Source organism: Pan paniscus, chromosome 1, assembly GCF_029289425.2.
Source record: "Pan paniscus chromosome 1, NHGRI_mPanPan1-v2.0_pri, whole genome shotgun sequence".
Classification (NCBI taxonomy): domain Eukaryota; kingdom Metazoa; phylum Chordata; class Mammalia; order Primates; family Hominidae; genus Pan; species Pan paniscus.
Genome location: NC_073249.2, coordinates 94352635 through 94373835, shown reverse-complemented (window position 1 = coordinate 94373835; position 21201 = coordinate 94352635). Strand labels below are relative to the sequence as shown.

Sequence of the window (21201 nt, the reverse complement as noted above, 5' to 3'; positions counted from 1 at the left end):
GGTGGCTCACACCTGTAATCCCAGCACTTTGGGAAGCCGAGGTGGGTGGATCACCATAGGTCAGGAGTTCGAGACCAGCCTGGTCAACATGGTGAAACTCCGTCTCTACTAAAAATACAAAAATTAGCTGGGCATGGTGGCGCACACCTGTAATCCCAGCTACTCAGGAGGCTGAGGCAGGAGAATTGCTTGAGCCTGGGAGGCGGAGGTTGCAGTAAGCCAAGATTGTGCCACTGCACTCCAGCCTGGCCAACAGAGCGAGTCTGTCTCAAAAAACAAAAAACAAAAAAAAAAACCAACAAAAAAAAACTGTCAATAACTATTTGTATACATGTCTAAACTATAAATCAACTTTAAAGCAGAAATTACCTTTTTTTTTTTTTTTTTCTGAGACAGAGTCTCGCTCTGTTGCCCAGGCCGGAGTGCAATGGTGCAATCTCGGCTCACTACAATCTCCACCTCCTGGGTTCAAGTGATTCTTGTGCCTCAGCCTCCTGAGTAGCTGGGACTACAGGCATGTGCCACCATGCCTGGCTAATTTTTGTATTTTTAGTAGAGGCAGGGTTTTACCATGTTGGCCAGGCTGATCTCGAACTCCTGACCTCAAGTGGCCCACCCACCTCAGCCTCCCAAAGTGCTGGAATTACAGCATGTTCCTTCTCCTGGCACACAATAGGCACAAAATAACTGTTTGCTGAAAGAACAGCTACCATCATAAGGGAATAGTTAAGAATAAAAATCAAATACATAAAATACTCCTAAACAAAACCAGTTCTGACTTTCAAAGGGATCAAAACAAAAGATATCTGAGCCTGAATTAATATTTTTATTTAGTATTCTGCTTAACTAAAAATTTTCCCTCGACTGGTTTTTGTTAAGACAACTAAACCTATTCTCACATCTACCTGAAAAAAGTATATTAAGTTTCTATTAGAAAATCAAGTCACATCTCCATGTACTTTTCAACAGTAATTGTGAAGAAGATGGAGAGATTCCAAGATAGAGAACAATTAACAAAAGAATTTAGACTTATGATCAAATAAAGAATATAGCTGGTCTTTGTCCCTGGTTCCTGGCACAGAGTTTCAAAAACCCTTGTAATTACCCAAGTGACAGGAATGTCTCTGTTACGACAGTGAGATGAAAGCCTGAGGTAACTTCAAGATGGGGGCCGGTGACCAGAAAGACCAAATCACATAATTAAAAATCTGAAACTTTGGGTCACCCCAACCTCAAGGGAGTGGAGAACTGAAAATTGAGTTAAAAAACATGGCCAATGATCTAATCAATCCGGCCTACCTAACAGAGCCCCAGTAAAAACTCTGGACACTGAGGTTCACTGGAGCTTCCAGGTTGGTGAATATAGTGATGTGCTTGGAGGGCAATGTGCCCGGATTCCACAAGGGGAAAGGCATGGAGTTCTGTGGACCCTTCTTGCACCAAACACTGCTCTATGTATCTCTTCAACTAGTTGTTCTTGATCTGCATCCTTTGTAACAAAACTGTAATCATATTATAGTGCTTTCACAAGTTCTGTGAGTCCTTTTAACAAGTTACCAAAATTGGGGGGGTTGCAGGAAGTTGCAAATTTTTAGCAGGCCAGGCAGAAGTATGGATGTCTCAGGAACACCAAAATTTGTGACTGGCATCTGCAGTCTCATGATGAACTTTGCTCTTAACTTGAGGTCTTCACTAGCTTCAGGTAATTTGTATTCAGAATTGAACTAAATTGTACAACATCCAATTGGTGATAGAGAACTAGTGTCAGAGCAGTGACTTCAGAGAGGTCTTAGTGGTTTCTGTATGTTATTTTATAAAGAAGAAAAAAAGCCAAGTGCAGTGGCTCACACCTGTAATCCCAGTACTCTGGAAGGCTGAGACAGGTGGTTCTCTTGCGGTCAGGAGTTTGAAACTAGCCTGGCCAATACAGTGAAACCCCGACTCTACAAAAAATTCAAAAATTAGCCAAATGTGGTGGTGCACTTCTGCAATCCCAGCTACTCGGAGGCTGAGGCAGGAGAACAGCTTGAACCCAGGAGGCGGGTTTTGCAGTGAGCCTAGATTACGCCACTGAACTCTAGCCTGGATGACAGAGAGAGACTCCATCTCAAATAATTAAATAAAGAAGGAAATCTTTAAAAAGACAAATTCGTACTTAACACAGGTACTTTTGCATAAACTTCCCTGCTATCTTTCTCATTCCCCAAGGACCCTGAAACCAGGTTCACATCCACCATTTTCACCCCAACTTCTGTAACTGTCCTCTTGGGTAATTGCAATGTCCATGTAGATGATACATTCAACATCCTAACCTGTCATCTCATATCACCTTCACCTCAATTTACTCATCCTTTATAATCTCCTTCTCATGACTCTGAAATTAGGGATCTCAAATCCAAAAATTCCCTCTTTAAATAGCTGAAGAGGGCCAGATACAACACACAACAGAAAACAGTGAGGACTGTGGCGAACAAAAGAATACAAGCAGCAATGAAAAGGGGCCTGCCAATACTGAGCCCCAGCCGTCACTATTATCCACGAAATGTGGACTAATTGTTGCCAGATGTTCTGATTTTTCTGAGAAGCAGAATTCCACATTTTTATGTAAAATTGCTACATTTTTTAATATGAGCAATTTTTAAAAAAGTGTAGAGATCATCACAAAGAATCACATGTGGGCCAAAAGCTGACAGTTTTTTAAGCACTACTTTAAATACTGCAGTTCCTCAGAGCTACCCAAGGCTGTTTGTTTTTCACTCCCTATTCTCTCCCAAGGAAAATATCATTACTCTCATGATTATACATATAAAAATTCATAAAGGTATACAGTATGTTTTGTTATTGTATGTGTTTCTATATAGTTAAATAGCTCTTGTATCATTGATAAATACAAGAATGATACCAGAATATGGAAGTTGTATTGGTTAATACATGACTTTTAAAGCACATAAATATTTTGCAGGACAAAACTAGCAGCTGAACGAAGGAGTACACCAACACAAACTAAATGAAGAAAGCCATAAGCAATGTAGTTCTGTTCAAAATGTACATTCATCCACATTCTTCCTCTTGGCTCCTACTGGCAACAGACTTTTCTGCAAGTGTTTTTATTGTGTGGCTTCTCTCAATGTTTGTACAAAAGAAACAAACAGGTACAATACACTAGAACCAGCTATGTCTGGCATTGCTACATTTATCTACCAATGACATCCTTCTGTGCCTACAGTTGAGCAGCTTCAACCCTTCTTTATATCCCTACAAGCGACCTTCATCTTTTCCTGGAAGGTTAATGCCTATATTTATTGTAGTATTTCTATTTTTTTTTTTTTTTTTTTTTTTTTTGAGACAGAGTATCACTCTGCCAGCCCAGGCTGGAGTGAAGTGGCACGATCACAGCTTACAGTAGCAGCCTTGAACTCCCGGGCTCAAGTGATCATCTTGCCACAGCCTCCTGAGTAGCCAGGACTACAGGCACATGCCATCATGCCCAGCTAATTTAAAAAACATTTTTCTGTAGAGATGGGAGGCTCCTATGTTGCCCAGGCTGGTCTTCAACTCCTAGGCTCAAGTGATACTTCAACCTCACCTCTCAAAGTGTTGAGATTACAGGCATTAGCCACCATTCCCAGCCTCTTTATTTATTAAGACATTTAGTCTTAACAATATATATACATATTTTTTTTTGAGACAGACTCTCACACTGTCATCCAGGCTGGAGTGCAGTGGCACAATTTCGGCTCACTGCAACCTCTACCTTCCAGGTTCAAGGGATTCTCCTGCCTCAGCCTCCCGAGTAGCTGAGACTACAGGCGCATACCAGCACTGCTGGCTGATTTTTTTATTTTAGTAGAGACAGGTTTCGCCATGTTGGCCAGGCTGGTTTCGAACTCCTGACCTCAGGTGATCTGCCTGCCTCGGTCTCCCTAAGTGCTGGGATTACAGGCATGAGCCATTGTGCCTGGTCTAGTATGTCTTTTTAACTGCTGTTTTTGAAAATTATTACTTTTCTTGGTGCTCTGCTTATAAAGTTGCACAGGTTTTTGAGAGTCTGTTCCTAACTTTTATTTCACCCAGAAGCCCTTTTTAGTGAATGATATTGCCTAACACAATTTTTCAAATACTCAGAGGAAATGCTCTTATCTCCAGGTCAAGCTTCTCTACTAAGCCTGAGAACTAGATATCCAACGACCTTCTCAAATCCTCCGCTTCAATGTTCAGACACTTCAAACTGTATGTATTAAAAAGTGGCTCAGAGTGGTGACTCAGGCCTATAATCCCAGCACTTTGGGAGGGCAAGGTAGGAGGGTCCCTTTGAGCCCAGGAGTTCAAGATCAGCCTGGGCGGCATGGCGAAACCCCATCTCTACAAAAATACAAAGAAATTAGCCCGGCATTGGTGGCTTGCACCTGTAGTCCCAGCTACTCAGGAGGCTGAGGCTGGAAAATGGCTTGAGCCCAGGAAACAGGTTGCAGTGAGCCAAGATCGTGCCACTGCACTCCAGCCTGGGCAACAGAGTGAGAGCCTGTCTCAAAAACAAAAGAAAAAAAAAACTGTGTTCTCCTCTAAATCTGCTCCTCCTATAGTCTTCTCTCTCTTAGTGCATGTTATCTCCAATCTCCCATATGTTCAGACATAAGCCTGCCACTAACCTAATATAAGCACCATCATGTTATCTAGACTACTGCAATTGCCTATTAACCAGTTTCCTTCAAATTATTTTTATCCTCTCCATCCAGTGTTCATGCAGAAGGCAAAATCATCATTTAAAAATGCAAACCTAAAATCAATACTCCTTTGTCTTTTGTTCTTAATATAAAATCCAAAATTCTTAACACATTGTTTGGTCTCTTCTTTTGCCACATTTCTCACTATTCTCTCTGTATTTCCTCTTTCACCACGATGAAGCTTTTTTCAGTTTATCCAATATCTAAACTCCTTCCCAACTGAGAATCTTAAAACATGTTCTTCACTGTGGCTTTTTTTTAATTTTTTTTGAGATACAGTCTCACTCTGTTGCACTGGCGTGATCTGGGCTCACTGCAATCTCCGCCTCCTGGGTTCAAGCGATTCTCCTGCCTCAGCCTCCCAAGTAGCTGGGACTATAGGCACGTGCCACCACGCCCGGCTGATTTTTGTATTTTTAGTAGAGATGGGATTTCACCGTGTTGGCCAGCTGGCCTCAAACTCCTGACCTCAAGTGATCTGGCCACCTCAGCCTCCCAAAGTTCTGAGATTACAGGCGTGAGCCACCGCGCCTGGACTTCACTGTGGCTTCTCATCCTTTAAGTCTCAACTTTTTATCCTCAGCCATAACTAGTAACTATCTAATTAGATCCCCTTCTGCCAGCCCTTTAATCTGTATCATAACACTCCATGGTATTAACTTTATAGCATTTTTCTCAATTAAGCCATTATTTATTTGCTTATCACTCTATGGTTTGTCTTCCTTCACTAAGCTGAAAATTATGAGGTCAGATATCAGGCATTTACTATTTTATATGCCAGTGACTAGAATAGTCCTGTATGTTTCAGGAATTCAATAAATGAACCAGTAAATGAATGAATAATGAATGAGTCTGTTTATCCAGTTAAATGTTGCACATCTGCCAGGTCTCAGTTTAGGATCACTTTCTCAGGAAAGACTTCTCTGGGTTAGGCTCCCCATTTCATGCTGTACTCTCTCCCTTTTACAGTCCTTATCACAATTTTAACAACACGTAATGTGATTTTTTGTTTATTATCTACCTCCTCTACTATAATCTCCATGACTCAATGAACCTGTGTGCCTCATTCTCTATTATATAACAAGGGCCCACAAAGTAGAATGCCTGGTAAATACCTGATATTCAGTAACTATTACTGATTAAATAAACTATTTGTTGAATGGACCTAAGCATAAGACTTTTTCTCTCTTTACGTTGTTAAAAGCTGGCCGGGTGCAGTGGCTCAAGCCTGTAATCCCAGCACTTTGGGAGGCCGAGATGGGCGGATCACGAGGTCAGGAGTTCGAGACCATCCTGGCTAACACGGTGAAACCCTGTCTCTACTAGAAATATAAAAAACTAGCCAGGTGTGGTGGCATGCACCTGTAGTCCCAGCTACTCGGGAGGCTGAGGCAGGAGAATCGCTTGAACCCGGGAGGCGGAGGTTGCAGTGAGCCGAGATTGCACCATTGCACTCCAGCCTGGGCAACAGAGCAAGACTCCGTCTCAAAATAAAAAAATGAATAAATAAATAAACACTGTTAAAAGCTAAGGAACACTCAGATTCTCCACTAAGTTTTAATTTTTCAAAAGTTCATGAATAATGAAAATCAGGAACAAAAACTCTTTGTATTCGAGGGGTTTATCTTTTCCCTAATACACAAGTCTTTTTTTGTTTTTTGTTTTTTGTTTTAAGATGGAGTCTCGCTCTGTTGCCCAGGCTGAAGTGCAGTGGTGCTATCTCGGCTCACTGCAAGCTCCACCTCCAGAGTTCACGCCATTCTCCTGCCTCAGCCTCCCGAGTAGCTGGGACTATAAGCACCTGCCACCATGCCTGGCTAATTTTTTTTGTATTTTAAGTAGAGATGGGGTTTCATCGTGTTAACCAGGATGGTCTCGATCTTGTGACCTCATGATCCGCCCACCTCGGCCTCCCAAAGCACTGGGATTACAGGTGTGAGCCACTGCGCCTGGCCTAATGCACAAGTTTTTAATCTTTTAGGGGAATAATAATAATGACTAATATTTGCATGCTTACTATGTGATTACTTTTCATAATACCCCTACAAATCCCATTATATAGGAGGTTTAGAGAATATACTGAGGTTTAGAGAATTTACTTGGAAAATCTGATGAAATTTTTCTAGATTATCACTAAAAAAGATGCACAAACATATATACCCGTAATTTTACTTACAACATCAGAGGGTTTATGGACTTCCTAGAGTTATTTTACAAACTCTTAGGCTTAAGATCTCTCACAAAGAACTTCTAATCTTTTATTCGAGTGGCAAATGCTTACTCTTTGTTTTCTATCTTCTCAATTCTTAAAAGGTGTATAATTAAGAGAGAAAAAGATGTACGATTCTTTCTAGATGTACAAATGCATTTTCCAGATTTCTTTTTTTTCTATCTAATTGAAGCAGCTTTTATGAAAACATCAAAAGGTACGCTGCAAAATGAAGTCTGTCTGAATGAACATTCAGTTAAATTTTACAATGCTGAAAATGTCCAATGTTTGAATTTTTATTATGAGACATACAGTATTAATAACATATTCTTCCTGTAACAAAGATGCATTTATAACTACTGGATTAATATACATTAAAAATCCTTCCAGCATTACCTTTTACCTCTTGGGGTGGTGGGGGCAGGGGGTGGTGGGAGATCCTGCATACTACTAACAGACCTATGAGCCATTTGTCTTTATAAAAATTGTGTAATAACCTGTCTACATAAAAAAGATGAATGATTTTTCCTGGTTTCCAAAAGTTATGTATATTTCTTTCTTTTTTTCTTTTTGACAATAATAGCTCTTCTCAAAACAAAAAAATAATATAGACATTCCCTACTTCTTAAATCTTAAGGAAAAGGAATACTGAGATTTCAAAATACACTTATTAAAAAACAAAAAAAGATATATATATTAAAAGTTCATCTACATTTATCAGGCACCTGTGGAAAATAACCTATTTCTTTAACAAATAACAGGTAACAAAATAACTCTCTTACCTGCCAAAGTCTGTACTGCCCTTTCGTTAGAAGGCAGTGACTCCTTTCTGTGAAGCCGATTTAGTGAAGTGTCCTGTGCAGAAAAGAGTCCAGGGCTGTCAGTTAATTTCTTCCGGCCACTGGAGTTAGGGTTTGAAACTCTGCAGCTGCCTATTGCACTTGTGAAAAGGTTTGTATGTTCATCACTGCTGGCTGGCTCAGAGTTGGGAGTGAATCCTCCAAGGGATAAGCTTGGAGAACTTTCTGAACAGTCAATCTGTAAAGGTGTCTGCAATCCCAAGGCCAATGGACTAGATTCTGAAGGCTCTCGGTGGACCCACTGTTCCTCTCTGTTTATTAAGCTTTTTGAAGGAGAGAGATGAGGGCAGGACATGTGACAACGGTGCTTTTCCTTATGCTTATATCGCTCTCCAACAGCATCCTTTCCAAATCTATAGCGCTTCAAAGATTCCAGGACAGATCGGGAAGAGCCAGTGTCCATAGAAACCTGGGGTTGTTCAGAAGAACGGTGTTCTCTGTGTTTGTGACGGTGCCTGTGTTTGTGCTCAACCATCCAACCATAGGCCATCTCAGGAGGAACACTGGGGTAGGTACTCATGGAAAGGAGGGGAGTCCTGCTGGTTGTAAGAAAGGCCTCCTGTCGAAGTAGCTTATGCTTTTTCTTATGGTATTTGGCAGGATTGAGAAGTAAATGACCAGCATGCATATAGGAAGGAGGTGGAAGTGGCGTGGTGAAAGAAGGAGATGGAGGAGGTGGATAAAGAGTGGGAGGATACCTTCCATAGTAACCTAATCCTATGGGAGCAGCTGTAAGGGGTGAAGGAGAGTAAGGCATACCATAAGATGGATAGAATCCAGTACTAGAAAGAGGAAAACTAAGGCTGTGCATAAAAGGCATTTCAGCCATTGCCTCCCTCATCTTAGGGGGTCTCCCTCTTTTCTTTTTTAAGTCAGGTTTTCGAATGTAGTGCAAAGGGTCTAAGGGGAAAGAAGGATGTGTATAGAAACTATTAAAGTTGATTCGAAAGATAGTTGGCAGAAGATCTCGGGGGATAAAATGATGACTTCGATGAGTGATCCGAATTTCACTTAGGCGACTTATTAGTTCCTCCAGCTCTGCAATAAAGTCTGGATCCTGTCTATTTCGAAGCTGGGGATATTTCTTTTTCCGTTTTCGTTTCTGCCTTTTCATCTTGTCATAGCTGAGGTAATCATGATTCCTGCGCTTACATTTGTGTTTATGTTTTTCTTTAAGACTGCTTAGCACTGTAGAGGTTTCAGGGGGAATCAGAGAAACATGCTCAAAAGAATGCCTCCTCTTTTTTTGCCCACAAAATTTCTCTGCCCTGTCTGATGTGCTGTTATTATCTGTTCCAATTCCACTATCACTGGGAATGGTCTCATCACTATGAGACTCACTGATTGGGGAAGGAGTAGCTTCTTTTAGAGATGTGAGTTCACTCAAGTGCGAAGGAGAATTTGGCAACAAAGTAGGAGGAGATAACCGCCTCCTCCCCTTTGAGGCCTTCTTCATTGCAAGAGTCTGAATCATACTGCCCTGTCTGGAGTGTAAATGCAAATATGGCACTGAACTGGGTTCAACAAAACCTGCATCACTACTTACAGGGCTCTGACCTCCACTAGTCCCAGAAGACTGAGAGCAAATAGGTGATGGAAGAATCTCAGAACTACCAGCAGATGAAGGCAGTAATGGGGGAAGAATCTGTCCTAATGCTGACCCAGCTGCCTGTTGAGCTGTTTGCTCAAGAACAGCAAGGCTAGTAGGACTACCAGAAAGAATACCATTTAAGACAGTTTTTGGTTTGCGACCTCTTCTCTTTCCTATATAAATGGTTCCTTTCTTGCTGACATTTATCTGTTGGCCCAATTTAGAGCCAAATGTGGCAGCAAGACTTGATACCGTATTATGGAGTTTGGATTGCACTTTCCCTTTATTACTTGATTCTACAGAACTTGAAAGAATCTGATTCAACAGTTTCTTTCTCTTTAAAGTCTTCATTTTATTTATTTTGCGGATAATTGTTTTCATTAATTGTCCATTGTTTCTCTTGGTAATTTTTTTATCTGGTTCCATCTCAAGGTCACTCATACTACAGACACTTGGCCTATGACTGTCATCTAGGTCATCTGGATCCTGAAGTTGATCCTCGCTCTCAAAGAAATCACTGCTACTTCTATGGTTGTCACTTTCAGATTCTAGCTTGCTTGGACTTTCAGTGGCAACAAATGGAGCCACTGACAGTACAGGTGGCTTCATCTTGACTGGTGACCTCATTTGCCTCTTAGGCCTGCCTCTCTTTTTTGGAAAAGGAGACACAGACAGACCTTGTTTGAAGGAAGGGATTTCAATTTCTGGCTGTAAAATTGGGGGTTCTTGTTCTTCCTTAGACTGTAAAGAAAACACTTTAGAAGCAGGGATTTTTAAAGTCCTTTTAGGTGGCCCTTCCAGTTGAGGCATCTCCTTAGATTTAGGCCTTCCTCTTTTGGGCTTATAAATATCAGACAAAAGGTCACTAGAGACACACATACTGGAGGATAGTTTGTGAGTAGCAAAAGACTTATGAGATGGTTTTTCACTATCAGCTAAGAGAGCAAGAGATGGAGCTGTGGATTTGCTCAACTTTGGCAATCGGCGTTTAAGGAAGTCATGATCTACAAATGAAGGGGGTCCAATGTTTTTCATAAACTTGGCTGGCTCAGAATTACTATTTGATAGTGAGCTACATGAAACGTTTTTAAAAAGCTCTGATCTTTCTAATTCTAGCCCTTTTGGAGACCGGCATGTGCTTCTTGCCACCACTTTAGTCCACCGAGGTTTTCTTCCCTTTCTTTTTTTTAATGGTTTGGACTGCAAACTAGTACTTAGGCTTTCAGCAACTTGGCAGTGTTTGTCTGATGCAGATACTGCACCCAGTTTTAAAAAAGGCTTATTACTAAATAAACTAGTGAAGTTAACAACTGAAGGAGTAATAGTATGAATGCTGGATTCAGAAGTCAAACTTGGCTTTTTTCCAAGGGAAGAGCTTATTCTTGGAATATCTATATGGGTAGTTTTTGAATCATTTACCTCTTTATCAATCCCTTTACATTCAACACTTATACTATGACCCACTGACCTATGACCAACGTTCAAGTGGGTACTTTCAGAAGTAAACTGGTTCTTTCCAACAGATTCAGAAATTTCTTCGATTAGTTCTGTAGTAGAACTTAAAAGTAATGGATTAGGAGCCAACTGTGAAGAAGTTTCAGGGGGACTTCTGGTTAAAGGATTAACAGATACAGTAGGTGATGGGGAAGGGAGATTGCTTTCTCCTACTGCACTGAATGGGGATTTAGCCGTAGATACATCAGAAGCACCTCCCATTTTAAAGTCCGGAGAAGTGCAATATACAGGAGGCTGCTTTTCATGCTTTGAGGTTTCATAAGATCCCTTTTCACTGGATGAGAAACTGTCTTGCTGAATGCATGTTCCTTCATTAAACATTTCTTTCTCCAAATTAATGATTTCTTTTCGTACTGAGAACTTTTCCAATATGCTTTCTTTATTCTGCCGTACAACATTCTTTTCAAAAGTTTTGCTGGTGGCACTATCTTTCAGGGATTCAGAAAGTTCCTGACTTTCCTGATTATTGATGTTTGTACTACAAGAAGCCTTAAGTGGTTCCTGAGTGGGGAGCAGTGCTTCGGCTTTAAGGTTTATGGCATCTTTACTGATCAGACCTGCCAAAGGACAACTCACTAGTTTCTTTCCAATGTCCTTATTAACCAATCCCATTGCTGAACTTGCTACAATCTTCTTTGCACAGTCCTTGGCCACTAGGCCAACAGTAGAACCCAATTTCTTTCCCAAATCTTTATTAACCAGTCCAACCACAGTGCCAAGTCCTAACTTCTTGCCAGACTCTTTATGCACTAAACCTGGAACAATACCAATTCCTAGCTTCTTTCCTGAATCTTTGCTTAGCAGTCCTACTGTAGTGATAGTTCCTGGCTTTTTGCCTAAGTTTTTATTAATGAATACCGCTGTAGTGCCAGTTCCCAGTTTTTTCACAGAGTCCTTATTGACCAATCCTACTGCTGCATTAAACACTGGCTTTTTCCCAGGATCTTTAGTTACCAATCCAACTGCTGTGCTGATGGTTGGCTTTTTTATTAAGTCCTTATGTATTATTCCAGCTACAGAGCCAACACCTGCTTTCCTGATCAAATCCTTGCTAACCAATCCTGCCGTAGTGCCAGTTCCTAACTTCTTCGGTTTTGTCTTGGAAGACTTGGAAGGAGGACAGGTAGCAATCAGCTGTGCCAACTTTTCTGTTACACTAGTTCCTCCATTAAGTAATGCTCTGTCCTTTAAATCAGGATCCCGGCTACCAAGAAGAGTAGATGGTGTTGCATTAATATAATCTGCCATTTCTGAGTGTACTGGAGACAGCTTCTTAGACAAAGGATTGTTTTCTCCCTGTGAATGAAGATGGATGACTTCTTCAGACTGGCATTCAATGGCTGCAACATCATCTGCTTTCTTGTACAACTTTGAAGGGTCCTAAAATTTGAACAAGAAAAAAGTTAAAGAGGGAGTAAACCTTATACCACTTTAGCTTAGCTTAACAATCCAACAAACTAATGGATCACATATCAGATATACAATAGGCAACAGAGGTTTTTAAAAAACCTAATATTATACTTATGTCACAGTATGTTAGCTCATCTGCTGCTATACGAGAGGCTATCATGGTATATTATCTTTGCTGACTTTCAACACGATAAAACTATATATTAGAGGGTCTTTAGAAATATCCCTGATATTTTTGACATTTTTTAAATGGCAAATCAATAGTCTACTTTCATCTTACTTTTGACTGGGTAAATATAAATGAAGCATATGAAGGTACCATTTTTGAAAAGAAAATTATTTTTAGTTACAGTATCCTATGGTCGTCATCTAAAATAATAGTTTACTGCCTACCTCCTTCATTGACTTAAATGATTCTAAACCTATAGAAGACAATCCCTAACCTACTTCTACTCTTTTATAACTCATTCTCAATTATGGTCTTGAGTGAGCAGTAGAGCTCTCTCTTAATGTGGAATAGGAAAGACAATCTAAAAATTCATATTTTCATCAGAATGTGTTTTTATATAAAATCTTAGAATGGGAAGTAACATTTAAGTCATTTACCGTAAAATGCTAATTCATGAATCCTCACTATATACTCTAGAAATGAATTCACTACTTCACACAATAGTCTGTTTTACTTTTGGATAACCACTAAAGAGTTCTTCCTAAATATAAAATACTCAGAACTGAACAAATGTAACGTTATACTGTGTTTGTGGATAGGAAGACATAAAGACGACAATTTTCCCTAACCAAATTTATAAATTTAATGGAATCTCAATAAAAATACCAACAGATTTCTTTGGCATTTAGAAAAATTGATTATGATGTTCAATGGGGAAAATAGATATGCAAGAATAGCTAGAAAAACCTAAAATGTAGAAAAGCCAGGGAATAACCATACCAAATATCATTTTTCAAAGCCCCAATCACTGAAACAGTACAGAAGTGACAAATGAAAAGACAAACAAACCAATGAAACAGGATAGAAAACATAAAACCAAATTCAAGCACGTATGAAAATGTACTGCATGGAAAATGCTACAATCTAGTTATAAACTAGAAAAATTCCATATGCATTTAACTACATCCTTTGACCCAGAAATCCTACTTTGAGGGTCTACCCAAGATACACTCTTAAAAATATAATGTCTGCACAAAGGTCCAAAATGCATCACTATTTTAATATAAAAAAAAAACCCTAAAAAAATCCAAACAATTATCTACAGAAAACTGGCTGAATAAAGTAAGGTACATCTGTACAATGGAATATTGAGAAATTGTCAACAAAAACAAAAGTAGGAGGAGTAGGAAGAGATATCAATATAGTGCTATGGAGTGATTTCCAGGATATACTATTAAATGAAAAAAAGCAAGGTTGAGAACAATGGTTATAATATGCTATGCTATGCTATGCCTTATACATATAATATACCTTCTGTATAAGAAAATGGGGACGAAGAATATGAATATATATATGCCTATCGATTATATTTTAAAATGGAATGAACCAAAGATTAGCGAAAACAGTGACTTATGGGAAAGTAAACAGGGCTAGACACTAGACCCCTATGCATCTAACTTTATGGTTTTTAGTTTGGAAGTGTTTTACATAGTTATGAAACAAAGTTATATATAATAAAGGAAAGCATCCCAGATCTCCAAATATTAAAAGCAATAGGCCGGGCATGGTGGCTCACGCCTGTAATCCCAGCACTTTGGGAGGCTCAGGTGGGCAGATCACCTGAGGTCAGGAGTTCGAGACCAGCTTGGCCAACATGGTGAAACCCCATCTCTACTAAAAATACAAAAATTAGCTGGGGCTGGTGGCACGTGCCTGTTATCTCAGCTACTCGGGAGGCTGAGGCAGGAGAATCGCTTGAACCTGGGAGGCAGAGGTTGCAGTGAGCCGAGATTGCGCCACTGCACTCTAGCCTGGGCGAAAGAGCAAGACTCTGTCTCAAAAACAAACAAAAAAGAAATTCATCTATTCAATATATAGAAAATTAGTTATATAAGTATATGAAAAGTAATTATTTTGAATTACTATAAAACACAATATTGAGAATCTACATCCTAAATCTCAAAACATTACCCAAAAAACAAACAAACAAGCAAGCCAGCCAGGCGCAGTGGCTCATGCCTGTAATCCCACCACTTTTGGAGGCCGAGGTGGGCAGATCACCTGAGGTCAGGAGTTTGAGACCAGCCTGGCCAACATGGTGAAACCCCATCTCTACTAAAACTACAAATATCAGCCGGACGTGGTGGCGGGCGCCTGTAATCCCAGCTGCTTGGGAGGCTAAGGTATGAGAATTGCTTGAACCTGGGAGGGGGAGGTTGCAGTGAGCCAAGATCGTACCACTGCACTTTAGCCTAGGTGACAGAGTGATGCTGTGTCTCAAAAAAAAAAAAAAAACCAACCAACCACCCGGTGCAGTGGCTCATGCCTGTAATCCCAGCGCCTTGTGAGGCCAAGACGGGTGGATCACCTGAGGTCAGGAGTTTGAGAGCAGTCTAACATGGTGAAACCCCATCTCTAGTAAAAATACAAAAAATTAGCTGGGCATGGTGGCGCATGCCTGTAGTCCCAGCTACTCAGCAGGCTGAAGCAGGAGAATCACTTGAACCTGGGATGGGGAGGTTGCAGTGAGCCAAGATAGCACCACTGTACTCCAGCCTAGGCGAAAGAGCGAGATTCCGTCTCAAAAAAAAAAAAAAAAAACCCCAAAACCAAATACCAAAGAACCTCTACCTCTCTATTTTTTATTTTTATTTTTATTTTTTATTTTTATTTTTTATTTTTTTTTAAGAGATGGGGTCTTGCTCTGTCACCCAGGCTGGAGTGCAATGGCATAGTCATAGCTCACTGCAGCCTTGAATGCCTGGGCTTAAGCCATCCTCCCCCCACTCAGCCTTCTGAGTAGTTGGGCTAACAGGCACAAGCCATCTTGCCCAGCAAAAGAAAGTGGTAAATTGCCCTCAGTGAGCATATTACTGGTAATACATAGAGTATAGTAATTTTGAATTTAGACAGATAGATGACTAACAGATACATAGATAAAATAGGTAACCATGTGAATATCACTAGGAACCAAAATGTTAGAAGCAAAAAACATACAACTATAAAATCAAAGAAGTAAAAGGCTATACTTTTAAGATAGAATTAAAAATATATGAAGTCTATCTACCTCTCTATCCATTAAAATGCCTACAAACATCGACAACCCATTAGCAATGAACACCTCAAGACCATGGTCTCTAAAACCATTTCCCATTAAAATGAATCAGGGCTCCTGCAGAAATGACTGTTTCCAAATATTAGACAAGAAATATAAAAGATGATCCTAGTGACAGGTATATAACTCTAGTATCTTCACTTTGAACTAGTCACTATATTTTTGTATTAAATTTCCCATAATGAAATGTGTCTATTGAAAAAAAAAAAGTTCTTCCTAAGAGTAAAGTGAAATATATTTTTTTGCAACTTTCAGTTACTGGTCCAAGTCTCACTTTCTAAAAATCAGAGTAAGTCTAATTCCTCTTCTTCCCAATGGCTGTCAGACATTTGAACTCAACCAAAATATTTAACTTCCTGACTCAACAGTTTCACTTCTTTCTGGTCATTTTCTGATGCAAGTGTTTTAAGTTTGTAAATATCCCTCTTTACATGTGGCACCTTCAAATGAACACAATACATGTGGTACTTGATTGACTCAGAATAAAGGGAACTATCTCTTCTTTTGGACTGGACCTTATAATTTTGCCCAAGGGCAAACTGGCTTTGATAGTCTCATATACTCAGACTTATGTTAACTTGAAAATTAAATAAACCCCACACACTTTCTTCACATTATATTAAAGAATCCCGGGGAGGTGGGGAAGGTTAATGGGTACCAAAAATAAAAATAAAAAAAAATAGAAAGAATGAATAAATAAGACCTACTGTTGACAGCACAACAGTGTGACTATAGCCAATAATCATTTAATTGTACATTTTGAAATAACTAAAAGAGTATAACTAGATGGTGTGCAACACAAAGGATAAATGCTTGAGGGGATGAATACCTCATTCTCCATGATGTGATTATTACACACTGCATGCCTGTATCAAAACATCTCATGTATCCCATAAATACACTATGTATCCACAAAAATTAAAAATGAAAAAACAATTCCCATTCATTACTTTTATACTTTTAAAAACAAATATTAAGCAGTTTGTTTTAAATATTTTTAAACATATTTATGCCTGAAAATGACACTTCCAATTTTAAAACTTATCCTTAAAAATGTGAACTATGATTACACGCAATACCATGTATTACAGTTTAAAAAAAAAAAAAAAAAAGCTCTGGCTGGGCACAGTGGCTCACGCCTGTAATCCCAGCACTTTGGGAGGCTGATGCGGGCAGATCACTCAAAGTCAGGAGTTCAAGACCAGTCTGACCAACAGGGAGAAACCCCGTCTGAACTGAAAATACAAAATTAGCCGGGTGTGGTAGCACATGCCTGTAATCCCAGCTACTCGGAAGGCTGAGGCAGGATAATCGCTTGAACCCAGGAGGCGGAGGTTGCAGTGAGCTGAGATCATGCCATTGCACCCCAGCCAGGGCAACAAGGATGAAATTCCACCTAAAAAGCAAACAAACAAACAAAAAGCCTCACGAACAACACTGAATTAATGGAGCCAGAAAAACAGAGTACCTATTCTGACTTCATTTATATAAAGACCACAAAGAGGAAAAATTTATTATGATATTAAAAATAAAAAAAATTATTACTCATGGTAAGGACAGTAATGAGAAAGAAGCCCAAGGGGTTCTTACTGGGTGCTAGCAATGTCATACTACTTTTTTATTTTTTTAAGACAGGGTCTCACTCTGTGGCCCAGGCTGGAGTGCGGTGACCTGATTATAACTTTGAACTTCTAAGCTTAAGTGATCCTCCCACCTCAGCCTCCCAAGTCTGGGACTGCAGGCACAAGCCACCATGTCTGGCTAATTTTTTTGTGTTGTTTTTTGTTTTTTGGTTTTTTTGTAGAGATGAGGTCTTGCTTTGTTGCCCAGGCTAATCTCGAACTCCGGGGCTCAAGTGATTTTCCCTCAGCTTCCCAAAGTGCTGGGATTACAGGGGTGAGCCACCGCACCTGGCAAACACATTTCTTAATCTGAATGTTGGTTGTCCCATATGGCTGAGTTCATGAAAATTCGCTGAGCTGTTACATTTATGATGGGTATTTTTCTATATGTATGTTATACTTAAATAGGAGGTTATTTTTTAAATTCTGTCTAAAAGTAAAGTAGAAACATATTCAGCTTCCTTAATTGGCTAATGAATGTGTTCAAGCCTGGTTTTTCACTTTTTTTTTTTTTTTGAAATGGAGTCTTGCCATGTTGCCCAAGCAGGAGCGCAGTGGCGCCATCTCGGCTCACTGCAACCTCCGCCTCCCGGGTCCAAGCAATTCTCTGCCTCAGCCTCCTGAGTAGCTGGGATTACAGGAGCCCGCCACCAGGCCCAGCTAATTTTTGTATTTTTAGTAAAGACGGGGTTTCACCATCTTGGCCAGGCTGGTCTTGAACTCCTGACCTCGTGATCCACCCGCCTCAGCCTCCCAAAGTGCTGGGATTACAGGCATGAGCCACTGTGCCTGGCCTGGTTTTTCACTTTTACCTGAAATAAATATCTGAGAGAAATTAAAAGCAGTTTAAAACAGAGTTCATATCCCACAGTAAATGGTCTATGACTAAATAAGGCACACAGATAATTTGATGTTGGTTTCAAAAATCTTTTCTTCCAAATCCTGATACTATATAAAATAAATGAATGAGACAACATTAAGATTTTGAAGCCGGGTACAGTGGCTCATGCCTGTAATCCCGGCACTTTGGGAGGCCGAGGTGGGCAGATCACGAGGTCAGGAGAGTGAGACCATCCTGGCCAACATGGTGAAACTCGCCTCTACTAAAAATACAAAAAAAAAAAAAAAAAAATTAGCAGGGTGGCGCATGCCTGTGGTCCCAGCTACTCAAGAGGCTGAGGCAGGAGAATCGCTTGAACCCAGGAGGCGGAGGATGCAGTGAGCCGAGATCACACCACTGTACTCCAGCCTGGGCAACAGAGCAAGACTCTGTCACAAAAAAAAAAAAAAAAAAAAAAGATTTTGAAAACTGTATTTGGTACTGATGATATTATCCTCTTACATTTGTAAGAACCCTTTAAAATGACTGATAAGAGTTATCACTTTAAGAGAGCATATTATCAATTAGGCACTGAAAAAGATGCTGTATTAAAACATGATATTAAGCATGTAATTTTTTCCAACAGAAAAATAGCTTTATTCCACATATAAAATACTCTCATTTAAAAAAAAGAACCAAAGTATAAATAATACCTTTCATGAATAAAGACTTTACATTTCAGATATTTTACCGTATACATCAAAATAAACAAGTGTACATTCTTTTATACAAATGGAGCCAACAATGCTTGCTGTTTTGTAGCCCATTTGCTTTAAATGATATGACACCTTTATGTGTAAATAAGAGTTAGATGTTAAATTCAGCAGTTTCACAATAGTTCATAATTCATAAAATCAACCACCTACTGACTGTACTTAAATAGTTTCTGGCTTTTTGTTACTATAAATAATATGGTAGGCTGGGCGCGGTGGCTCACATCTGTAATCCTAGCACTTTGGGAGGCCGAGGAGGGCGGAACATCAGGTCAGGAGTTTGAGACCAGCCTGATCAATATGGTGAAACACCATCTCTACTAAAAATACAAAAAAATTAGCTGGGTGTGGTGGCGCGCACCTGTAATCCTAGCTACTCAGGAGGCTGAGGCAGGACAATCACTAGAACTCGGGAGGCAGAGGTTGCAGTGAGCCGAGATTGTGTCACTGTACTCCAGCCTGGGAGACAGACCGAGGCTCTGTCTCAAAAAAAAAAAAAAAAAAAAAAAAGGGCTGGGCGTGGTGGCTCACACCTGTAATCCCAGCACTTTGTGAGGCCAAGGCAGGTGGATCACGAGGTCAGGAGATCAAGACCACAGTGAAACCCCGTCTTTACTAAAAATACAAAAAATTAGACGGGCATGGTGGCGGGTGCCTGTAGTCCCAGCTACTCGGGAGGCTGAGGCAGGAGAATGGTGTGAACCTGGGAGGCGGAGCTTGCGGTGAGCTGACATTGCACCACTGCACTCCAGCCTGGGCAACAGAGGGAGACACTGTCTCAAAAAAAATAAATAAATGGGGAGACACTGTCTCAAAATAAATAAATAAATAAATAAATAAATAAAATAAAAATAACAATATGGTAAACATCCAATTGCATTTTTCTTTGCATACTTGTTCAATTACTTCCTTCAGGTAAATTTTTAAAGGTGAAATTACAAAGCTGAAGGGCATATGCATTAGTTACACACTAGACAATGACATGTAAGACTTTTTTTTTTTTTGAGACGGAGTCTCGCTCTGTTGCCCAGGGTGGAGTGCAGTGGCGCCATCTCGGCTCACTGCAAGCTCTGCCTCCCAGGTTCACACCACTCTCCTGCCTCAGCCTCCCAAGTAGCTGGGACTACGCCCGCCACCATGCCCGGCTGATTTTTTGTATTTTTAGTAGATATGGGGTTTCACCGTGTTAGCCAGGATGGTCTCGATCTCCTGACCTTGTGATCTGCCCACCTCGGCCTCCCAAAGTGCTGGGATTACAGGTGTGAGCCACCACACCCGGCCAAAAAAGACTTTTTATTTCCAATTGTCAGTATGTAAGATGTCACAACCTTATATAAAGACATCCAGGGTTGGGCGCGGTGGCTCATGCCTGTAATCCTTGCGCTTTGGAAGGCCAAGGTGGGTGGATAATTTGAGGTCAGGAGTTCCAGACCAGCTTGGCCAACATGGTGAAACCCCATCTCTACTAAAAATACAAAAAAAAAAACCAGCTGGAAGTGGCGGCACATACCTGTAATCCCAGCTTCTGGGGTAGGCTGAGGCAGAATTGCTTGAACCCAGGAGACGGAGATTGCAGTGAGCAAAGATCGCACCACAGCACTCCAGTCTGGGCTACACAGCCAGACTACATCACACATACATACATACACACACACACACACACACATACACACACTCTTTTTCTGGCCAGGCCTCGTGGCTCACACCTGTAATCCCAACACTTTGGGAAGCTGAGGCAGGAGGATTACTTGAACCCAAGAGTTTGAGACTACCCTGTGCAACACAGGGAGACCCCCTTCTCTACAAAAAATAAATCTCCAAAATTAGCTGGGCACAGTGGTGCATGCCTGTAGTTTCAGGTACATGGGAGGCTGAAGTGGAGAATGGCTTGAGCCAGGAGGTCAAGGCTGCAGTGAGCCATGAGCCATGATCACACCACTGCACTCTAACCTGGGAGACAGGGTGAGACCCTGATTCCAAAAAAAAAAAAAAAAAAAAGACTTCCTATTGCATTTCTGTTTATATTTGACTTATCTATTATTCTAAACGTCTTTTCACATGATTTTGCTGGCCATCTGTATTTCTCCTGCAGTGAAAAGCTGTTCAAGATCCTGGTCCATATTTTTCTAAATTGTGGAGGTCATTTCTAATTTAGATGGGCCCTTAATATAATACTTCTTTCTCACATGTTGCACATTTTTCCCAATTTACCAGCTGTCTTTCACCTACTATTCTTCTTGAAGTTAAAATCTTAAACAAAAGGTTTTAAAAATTTTTATTAAAAAGTGAAAGGCCCAGGCTGGTCTTGAAAGCCTGGCCTCAAGCAATCTCCTGCCTCAGCCTCCCAAAGTGCTAGGACTACAGGTATGAGCCACTGTGCCTGGCCAAAATCT

General features: G+C 40.3%; 1 protein-coding gene across 7 annotated transcripts in view; it reads right to left on the bottom strand.

Moving 5' to 3' along the window:
- ASH1L (ASH1 like histone lysine methyltransferase) overlaps positions 1–21201 on the bottom strand; it is a 227669-nt gene that overhangs the window by 135336 nt on the left and 71132 nt on the right. For all 7 annotated transcript variants that reach the window (XM_063604700.1, XM_063604699.1, XM_063604702.1 and 4 more), the window contains one exon: positions 7716–12279. In XM_063604700.1, the coding sequence (XP_063460770.1) occupies positions 7716–12279 (4564 nt within the window). The remainder of the gene's footprint in view (positions 1–7715; positions 12280–21201) is intronic.